The sequence below is a fragment of the Achroia grisella genome, unplaced genomic scaffold, assembly GCF_030625045.1.
Source record: "Achroia grisella isolate CSIRO2021 unplaced genomic scaffold, CSIRO_AGI_Agris_v1 utg660, whole genome shotgun sequence".
Lineage (NCBI taxonomy): Eukaryota > Metazoa > Arthropoda > Insecta > Lepidoptera > Pyralidae > Achroia > Achroia grisella.
In genome coordinates, this window is record NW_026712984.1 from 986249 (window position 1) to 996458 (window position 10210).

The following is a 10210-nucleotide window of genomic DNA, read 5'->3' on the forward strand; positions in this document are numbered from 1 at the left end:
TTTTTCTATGTCTGAAATGAAGTAGATTATTATTTACAACAGACTGAATATTTATTTAATAAAAAAATAAAAACAATACATAAAGGCACATTACTAGAGAACTGCCAGAGATTAAGTAAAAGAAAAAAATATCTTTGCAAACAGTAGTACAGTACTAGTAAAGATCATTTAGAAAATTTAAGAAATATAAATGAATAAATATGAATAGAATATAATTTACTAGCTGCTTTCCGTTTTTACAAACTTTCATTTCCTATTTTTCATCCCCTCCCAGGATATTATTAAAAAAAAACGTCATCTATATCCGTCATCATAATACAGTCTATTTTCATGCCAAATCATCAAAGTAATTAAGATGGATTCAACCGTTTTGGTCGTAAAACTGTGATAGCCAGACAGATGCTATTTCATATTTATAATATACAAAACAAAACCGCATTATCACAACTATTATCACAGAGTCAGACAGATCAGTCAGAGACATCGGATCGGAGAGTCAGTCAGAAATACGAGTATAAATTAACATACAAAGTTTATATATTTGTGTCAGACAGATTTGAACTCCTGACAGGGTGTAATTCAGGGTAGCAAACCACTAAGCCACAACGCCAGTAAATCATAATATTATACAAATACATATATAGGCTACCTCAGTAAAGAAAAAAATAACAAAACTGATGACTTAAGTTCTACTTTCTAGAAATACGTACAAATAAACGTTGTAAACAGCGACTGGTAGAGTTGTGAAGAGGCCGGTAGCGTGAATGAGGACCTCCAGCACTTGGACGAAAGTGATATCTCCATACACGTAGAATTTGTACACGCCAGCACCAAGCCAGTAGGGCACTAGAAAAATGATGGTTGCTACCTGGAAATAAAGCTCTTTTTAATTTGGTTTACCAGAGCAGTAATCGATCCTGATATTAAGTAATAATCTCTATTCATTTAACCGGGGCTTAATTTATCAGTCTTCTGCGTAAGTACCTATATCGTAACTATTTCATCCGTCCGCATATTTTATTAGTTGTATTTCTCTTGTCTTCTGATTTCCTAGTCCTTCAGAATGGCATCACATGGAAGCTATCACACATGATAACGTGATGTCCTTACTTTCATGTATACGGTGACGGTTACCACTTATCATCAGAATTGCCAATAGTCATCATTATCAAAAATACTTATTCCGATAGGAATATTTTCAAAAAAATAACATGTTTTATTTAATTCGATATCCTTAAGTGGAAAATTTGGACGATTGTAGGATAAGTTATTTTATATTTAAAATATATATTATATATCTATACTATAACTGTGAAAAAAACTCTACTATTTTAATAATAAGATTTCTTTTCCTCTCGTCGATGTTTTAATTTATTATGTACTATTTTAGTTAAACTTTATATATGTACTTACCCACATACTCAGGTCGTACCCCCAGGGTAGGTACAGGGTGCCCGTACTGTACTTTTCACAGTGACTCGTGTAGAAGTTTAGTGTGATGCTCACACATAACAAGAAACCTCTGAAAGGAGTTATTATTTAATATTGTTATGATAACGATGAATTTGTACAAAACTGTAACTGAGCTGAACTCTTGCTCATCTTATCAGTACCTGTACCATTAGCGCAGGCGGGTGCACTATTCCATTATCAACAATTAATAATCATAACAAATATTTACAAGTGCGGCCTATAGTTTGGGTATACGCAGAGGGCATACAACGCTCTTCGTGTACAGTATAATAATGGGTTTAGGATGTTGTTGGAGCTCCCTCGGTTCTGTAGCGCATCAGAGATGTTTGCAGCAGCGCGGGTAGATGGATTTCAAGCCACAATGCGTAAAAGAGCTGCATCACTGATGTCTAGAATTCGGGGGAGGACAAACAGCATCCTAGCAACTGTTGCGAGTATGCCTGATTATCCGCTCCAGAGGCACTGGATATCGTTGCATTGCGGACCCAGTGCTTCTGGAGGTGGACACAGATACATGAATTAAATATATCTCCGTATCTGTATATTATAAGTTACTAACATAGTTTTATAAGTTTTTACTAACACAATATGGATGTAATCCGGATTAAATAAATAATAATAATAATAAATATAATAAGTAGAATTAATAAGTATAATAAGTAATTTAAAAAAAAACATAGTAATACAGATACAGGATAATAATAAGAAGAAATAGGTCAAAAGGATGTCGCAAGAAAGCGACAGATATTACTTTAAATAAAATACAACCAAAACACAGGACATTTACCTACAGCATTATCTAGTCCCTAGTTAAGCAGAAATTTTAGGTTTTGGTACTACACAACTAATAGATATATTTAAATCTTTTAGTTGTGTAGTACTTTAATATTTTTTCTTGTAAATACATACATAATATACTTAGAAACTACCACGACCAGTAACAACAATCATACTCTTGAATACAATTGTTTATACCGTGCGAGGAATTGAACCTGCGACCATCTGAGGTAAGGGCTGTATTAAATAGCTAGACCACAGAGCCTTCGTTAATAAAAAATACATCATGTCCTAATGTCCAATTTTATTTAAATCCCTCCGACCTTGTAATTGTTGCAAATAGGTAGATATACTTTCAGACCTACTTTCATATTAGTGTGGAAAACCCCTCCGATCGATCCCCCGTCCAGTTCAAACGGGGATTAATATTACGTCGCCCTGACCGAGGTTCGAACCCCTAGCGGTACCCTCAGACTAAAGTCGTATCTGTCAGGCGGGAGTTGGCCTTCAGCCGCTCCATAAGTCCTTCCGTGGGTTTGGAGTGCCATCTGCACTCGCCCCCTATCGTCTTGTGAAGCTGTAAAGGCCAGCTGCGGCCAACAGCATTAGAGTAGTTAAAAAAAAAGTGTGGAAAAATCTGCTTCTTTAAAATATATATAAACATAACTAGTATGTCATATCGTACACTTTGGTTATCAGCGTCCTAACTAAAATTTCCTATTATTTGGGGTCGGCACTTGTTTTACATTCTTATCTTGGCCTGTCGCCTCGCTCATCTTAAGTGTTATGAATATTCAAACACTATATGTATGTTAAAACAATATTAACTATTGTATTTGTTTACTAGTACACACGATAAGTAATAAGTAATGGAATTTTCAATACATTATATCTTGTAAATATTGTAAACACGAAACTTTGTGAGTATGGATGGATGTTTGTTACTCTTTCACGCAGAAACTACTCAACGGATTTTGATGAAACTTTACGGTAATATAGCTTATACATCAGAATAACATATAGGTTATAAATTTCACGCGAGTAAAACCGCGGGCACAGCTAGCATGGCGTATATAGATACCTAAATGTGATGTTTTTTAATAGATTATAATGGAATGGTGCACTCGCTAGTGCCATTGGTCTACGCAGGCGGGGCTTCAGTGAAGGAGAATAAGATGAGCATGAAATAATGTTATTTTGCCAATCTCGGCAAATTTCAATATACCAGGATGGATTCCAGAGAAACCGCATGGAACTCAACATGACATGACTGACAATCAACCACCTTCCTCGAAATGCGGAGTTAAAAAACTGATGTTAAACAATCTAGTTGAGTTGCTAGTTCTTCTTAATGGATGTAAGAGGAGAGGAGAGATAGGAGTGGAGGTAGGAGGAGATATAGGTGTAAAAAGGAGAGAGGAGAGATGAAAATACATTTATTATTTATGTACTTAAGTGACAAAAAATGTTTTATATATTTTGACTTTGACTTGCAATGAAAGTAACGCAACTGTAGCGTTAACTTTGCGCATTATTTTTCATTGCAAATTCAACAAACAAAAGTCTATTTATAATTTTTACAGATACATTTTTTATTTTTCATATATATGTCACTGTTAAATCCATTTGTATTATTAAGTAAAAAACAACATTATGCGGATATTCGCCCAGCTATAAGTGCAAACAGTTACCTATATAACGGGTAATCTAACGGTTTAGCACACCGCATTCCTTCCGATAGTCGCAGGTTCGATTCCTCGCTCGGCACAATCATGTGTAATCATGATTATATTTGTTTATTAGTATACTAATGATACTAGTACCCATAACACAGGCTTTAGTTAATTTAACTTGGGACTAGATGACGCTGTGTGAATTGTCCTAAGATTATTATTATTTTACAAAGTAAGTTGTTGTGCGGCTGAAATTTGTGTTTACGTTACCTACGCAGTCAACTTTTTACAGCCTACCTTCAGATTTACCTGATGGTAGGTAGGGAGAAGATGTGGTCTCTACCAAATAAAGACACGAGACAGTAGGGTATCAAGAACACTATGTAGGAATCCAACCCGTGGTCGAACATCTCACCCAGGGGGCCTGACACGCCGATGCGGCGCGCCTGCTTGCCATCGATACCGTCTGCAAATTCATATAATATCAGAATATATTTAGTGTATTTTATTTTTTTGTTATTTTTTATGCTACATGGTAAACATGCATAGATGGATGTACCATCTGATGGTAAATGGTTATCGTAGCCTGAGACACCGGGGTTCTCACGTGCGCGTTGCCAACCCTTAAGAAACCTTAATATACCCTTCTTGAAAAACCCCATGCTGTAGTCTCGTGAGAAAACCTCGGCAGGAAGTTCATTCTACAATGTAAGTGTATTTTATATCACTAGTAATTGATTACCCTGTGTGTGTGTGTGTGTGTAACAATATATTGCCTCTATGTTATACATTGCTCTGTAACAGATTCTGTCACCGAATTGCTTTGCTTACGCTTGATATTGTAACCATAATCATTTAGTTAAACTTTGTAATATTGGACTATTTGTTAAATTATAAAATACAGTTAAACTGGAGTGACTTAAACCTCCAAACCTCATCCTCCTTCGTGGGCTGTATCACCTGAATTTGTCTACATTCAGTTTGTATAGGTACTATAATGTAAAGCGTGCTAATTGTTACCCGTGACTTTATCTGCGTTTTTTGAGATAAAAGATAGATAGATATGTCCGTCCTCGTGCTACAATCTGCATGCATTAATATAATACACTCAAGTTAAATTTAATTAATTTAATAACATTTTTATAGTTATAGCAAACAAGATGACAGCCTGATAGTAAATGATGACAGTTAACTACACACATGAACACGTGAACCATCAACTAATTAGCTATTTTAACAGTACTATATATAACTTACAGCAACAATTTTTAAAACCAGTTTCACAAAATTAACTTGTAATGTTTTCCGTTTTCCAGTAGATCAACCCAAATTTCTTCTCATACCAATAAAACTTACACGGAATTTCAAATTCAACACATAATTATTGCATTAAATTCAATACATACCCAAATTATAAGCTAGGAATATCAAAAGGCTACAGACAGGATAAATCCAGTGTGGCAAGCCATTTTCACCATTACTTATTATCCTGAGGTCGGACCCGCCTGATGCGTGAAATTTGTAGTCGTATATTGACAGTATGATTACATTTATGACCATACATACAAAACCTGCAAATGTTAGTAAGTTTGGTGCTATCCATTTTGGTATAAGCTGGAACAAAAAAAAGTGCGTTTTAAAACATGTGAAATTACGAATATAAACTTCATTTTTTATTATTTGTATAGATTAAATATATTCAAATAATAATGGATTAAATAAATAAGTACTTTACTTTCTGGATTGATTTTACTATTTGCTTACCTTGACAGAAAAATTCCAAAACGGATGCATCACATAATTGCTGAGTGGACTCGTGTCTATGGCACTGTACTGAAAATAATTTGCACAATAATAGGTATTATTGCTCTGCATGGGGTCATTAAAAGAGTATATTTCAAGTCAAAGGTTTGCCAGCCAATACTTATATATTGTTAGTGCCCGCAGTAGCACCATTTCATTATCATCCATAAAAAAAAAATACCGTCGTCTATATACATGAACAGCACTACTGACATCGTGTGACCCCATTGACATCACTCATAGGATACATTTCGAAGGACTAAGGTGTTATGCCTTCGGAGGCATAACACCTTAGTCCTTCGAAATGTGTAATTTCACTGCCTATCTCACCTTTCAACCAAAATACTGTTAAAATAAACTGCTTGGGGGCAGAAATACTTCCCTACTTCTTATAGTAGAGATTTATATAAAACCTTTTTTTATACTACAGTAATTGCAAACAAGCATACGACATGTTAAATGGGTAGTCTATGGACGCCTAAAACTACTATTAGATCAAACAGATTCATTATCTTCGTTCTACTCTGTTGTCCGCAGATTACTGTAATGCTGTTGACCGCAACTGGCCTTTACAGCTTCACCAGACGATAGAGGGAGAGTGCATCCCGCGAAAAGAGTTATGGAGCGACTGAAAGCCAACTCCTGCCTAACGGATACGACTTTAATCTGAGGGCACCACTAGGGGTTCGAATCTCGGCTCAGGCCATCGTAACTTCAATCCCCTTTCTAATTGGACGGGGGATCGATCAGAGGGGTCAGATTAATATAAATTACTTACCTTATATTTGTCCAATCCCTTTAAATGTTTTTGACTCAAATATTTATAATTAAACATTTTTATTTTTACCTATACGGGCACTGTATATTACTAAAAATCATTAGGACACGACCTTAGGGCACGATGTAGTCGAACACAAAACTATTGAAATTAGAATACAGAAATATTGAATATGAATAACATTCCATATAACATTGTCATGTTAGTTTAAACCTTACACTTAGCGCATACGGTTGTTATTAAATTAAATGTACAATACACAAAAACTGAACTTTGTTTTTCTAAATATCTGTATGTATTTTTAATGTTATTGTTTTCACACACGATCGTCTGCGTCAAACGTTACTTGTGGTTTTAGTAGTAAAATGCTCATCGATTGTAACTACAAGATAAAAGTAATGTAAGGTAGAGTAAAACCAGTTACACACGACATTTTGGACGGTCCGATGGAATACACTCATAAGTTACAGATTATGGAAAATCAACGTTAATGTTAAATGCTTAAAAGTCGATTTTACAAACTTTATAATTATGGAGGTAAGCCAGTATAGTATAGTATAGTATTTTGATCACTAATTTACTGATTTAATTGTAATTATATTTATTGTACCTTAGTTTAATTAAAATACTCACTCACAAAGTAATCTTTAATATAAGTTTTAATTATTCATGTAATTTTTTGACATATTAAATAGAAAAATCTTATCTATGATAGTTACATGTATAGTATATATGTATAGATGCTTAGAATCTTTACAGTTACTTTTTATTTAGTTTTTTTTATTACTCATAAAATTAATATTACAGTACCAGTTAAAATTATGAATTTTGTCGGTGTGTCTGACGGAATGAGATTCTATATTTGTATGTGTGCCTTTAACCTAAATAAAATTTTTATCTATCTATATTTAAAACACAAAACTGTATTTATTCACTATTGTATATTTACATTTCGTTTACAGGAATTGAAATCCAGTTGTGGTGTTGGGTGTTGGAACGTCTTCTTGTCACGGGACGTGGGAAGTGGAGTCTCCGGACCGGATAGAGCGAATCATTAGAGGCATGGTACCACGCTCCAGTATTCAAAGTTCTAATCCATCTACTCCCTTTCCTCCTCCTTCTGTACTCGTACTTTTTTATATTTCTCTACTATTATACTAAATTTTATATTTCTTACTCTCTCTCCACTTCTTTTCGCCTATCCGTAATGTGACAGAGAAGTAAATGGAGAGATATAGAAGATATTTCTTTTACTATTCCAAAATATGTAGCCTTCATTTTGTAATATCTTTAATTATATTTAAACGGTAGCGCATGCGTCCACTCAGCTTTAAATTACTTCTGTTTCGTATGATAAGCTTATCTCTCCTGATATCACATGGCCCGGTGCCAAGACCCGGGGCCACGCATTTTTAATTCTCTCGATAATTTCATTTATCGATTTATTGCTGTCTGCATCCGGCAGGCGCGTAAAGGTAAAAATGTTTAAATAATTGACCATGAATTGTTTTGAATACCACTTATCAAGTTATTTAATTGATAATATTTTTTACAATCAAAGAAATTCTTTACATAAGTTTATTTATTAATAAAATAATAGTAATTACTTTTAAATAATATTCTTTGACGCCTATAAGTGTTGTATTTTTAACAGATAAATATAGGTTTAATATAATTTTACAATAATACAACGATATGCAGTTGTTAAACAAACTTTTAAAATTAAAATTATTACATGTATTAAAGATCTAATAACATTTATTTAGGTAGATTTTGTAAAGAATCATCAGCATCATATAGTTCAGCCGCCAAACAGCTGTGTTTCGTTTGTAGGTAGAATAGAGTAGAGATAAGGTAGCAAAATTACAAGATAAGAAGCATAACTTCTTAGTCCTTCGTATTGACAATGCATGAGTGGTATCACGAACATCACATGATAACGTGATATCCGTTGGGGAAGGGAATTTTTAGTAATGTGGTCCGATCACCCCTTGGCTACCAATGTACCATGTCAGGTTGAGCTCCACGTGGTTCCCTGGAAACCATCGTGGTAAATTCACCAGAAAATTATCACAAATTGGGCCAACTGACTTGACCGCATGCTCATCCTATCATTCTCCACTTGTGTCCCGCCATCGTAAACTGTTAGCGCAAGCGGGTGACTCTACCATTATCATCCATTAAAAAAAATGTATATAATTATTACTATTTATCATCAAGCAGTACATACACTTGTTTACCATTCCAGTAGGATATAAAATTTAGACGTAGTTCTGTAATTTTGCACATTGTATGCAACACAAATTAACTCGTACACTAATTGTGTCAAGCGATGCAAGTGTCAGTATGATGTATGGCTAATGTGACCATTTATTTGTCTTATAAAAGTGAGACGCCTAAAGAACTAAAATATGAGAATAGGCTGACTAGTAAAGGACCAAGCCACAAGTCTTATAGCTGCGTGGATATTCTCATAAACTAGAGTTTATTCTCTCTCTGATATTCTCATGAACTAGAGTTTCTTATTCTCATGAATTAGAGTGATTTCGTTTCCTAAAAGTCAATTTTGAATCTTAAAATATTGTATTAAATTATTTTGGAAAATTTATTGCATGAATATTTTCATAAAACTGCAATATAGTAATACAGTTTCCTGAAAAAACAATTTTGAAGTTCGAAATATAGTAATAATAATTTATCATACATATATTACTTTTCAGGTTGTACACCCTTTAACAGTGTATTTTTCATTGTATATTTTTTCACATGAAGCTTGTTTTACTTACACAAATAGGTCTTGGCTGTATTTGATCCTAAGGTCGACTCCACGCGGTATCCAGTAAAAACCATCGTTGTTAAATCCTAGTGATTTTGCTATCTACCTGGCTTGACCTCTTGCTTATCTTATCAATACCTAATCATCCTACACTAATGTGTGAAAAGAAAAACACTTTTTCTTTAGTTAAGGATAATGGTACCTATAATATGTCTGTAAGCGGTACTGTCCCACCCAAAGCGTAACGTATGGTCACATTTTGTATGGCCTATAAAAATAGATTTATCCTCATTGGCTAACTCGACGAGGCACAGTTACATGTAATCGATCACACACTGGCACAGTGGCAATAGTAGCTGGAATTAATATTGTTATTGTAAATTTTAAGAATATCTAGAATGGACCATATACTGACGACGCATCTGATGGTAAATGACAAACGTCTATATGTAATAATAATATGCCCAAGACAATTTACACAGCGCCCTCTAGTTCAAAGCTAAGCAGAGCGTGTTTTGGGAACAATACAGCTGATATTTAAATAAATATCTTTTGTAAATTTAAACATAGTAAACATGCGGACCTTAGAAAATTACCTTGTGTTCCCGGAGAAATACAACCCCGGATTCTTCAAGTCTATGGTGAATAGATATCTTCTGGGTAAGCGCGCTACATCCTGGGTCTTGCCATCATTTACCATCAGATGAGGTGTCTTACCTCATCTGATGGTAAAGCGCAATCCCATTATTAATAAAAAAAAACGGTTAATTGAACGCGGCTAAGTGTTTTTGCTATGATAGGCTAACTGACCTTACCTAACCCTCATCTTATCATCATCCACTGGTGCCCCGCCGGCGTATACCGTTAGCGCAGGCGGGTGCTACATTACCGATGTACTATTGTCATTGTATAACATTTATTTGAAAAGAA

At 34.4% G+C, this 10210-nt stretch overlaps 1 protein-coding gene across 1 annotated transcript; it reads right to left on the reverse strand.

Annotated features, from left to right (window-relative positions):
- Window positions 1–682: 682 nt before the first annotated feature.
- On the reverse strand, window positions 683–9354 carry LOC131849656 (ethanolaminephosphotransferase 1-like). Its single transcript, XM_059199769.1, has 5 exons — window positions 9291–9354; window positions 5688–5756; window positions 4233–4389; window positions 1414–1522; window positions 683–868 (listed from the first exon to the last, which is right to left on the reverse strand). The coding sequence occupies exons 1-5, from the start codon at window positions 9352–9354 to the stop codon at window positions 683–685; spliced, it is 585 nt and encodes a 194-aa protein (XP_059055752.1).
- Between the last annotated feature and the right edge of the window lie 856 nt (window positions 9355–10210).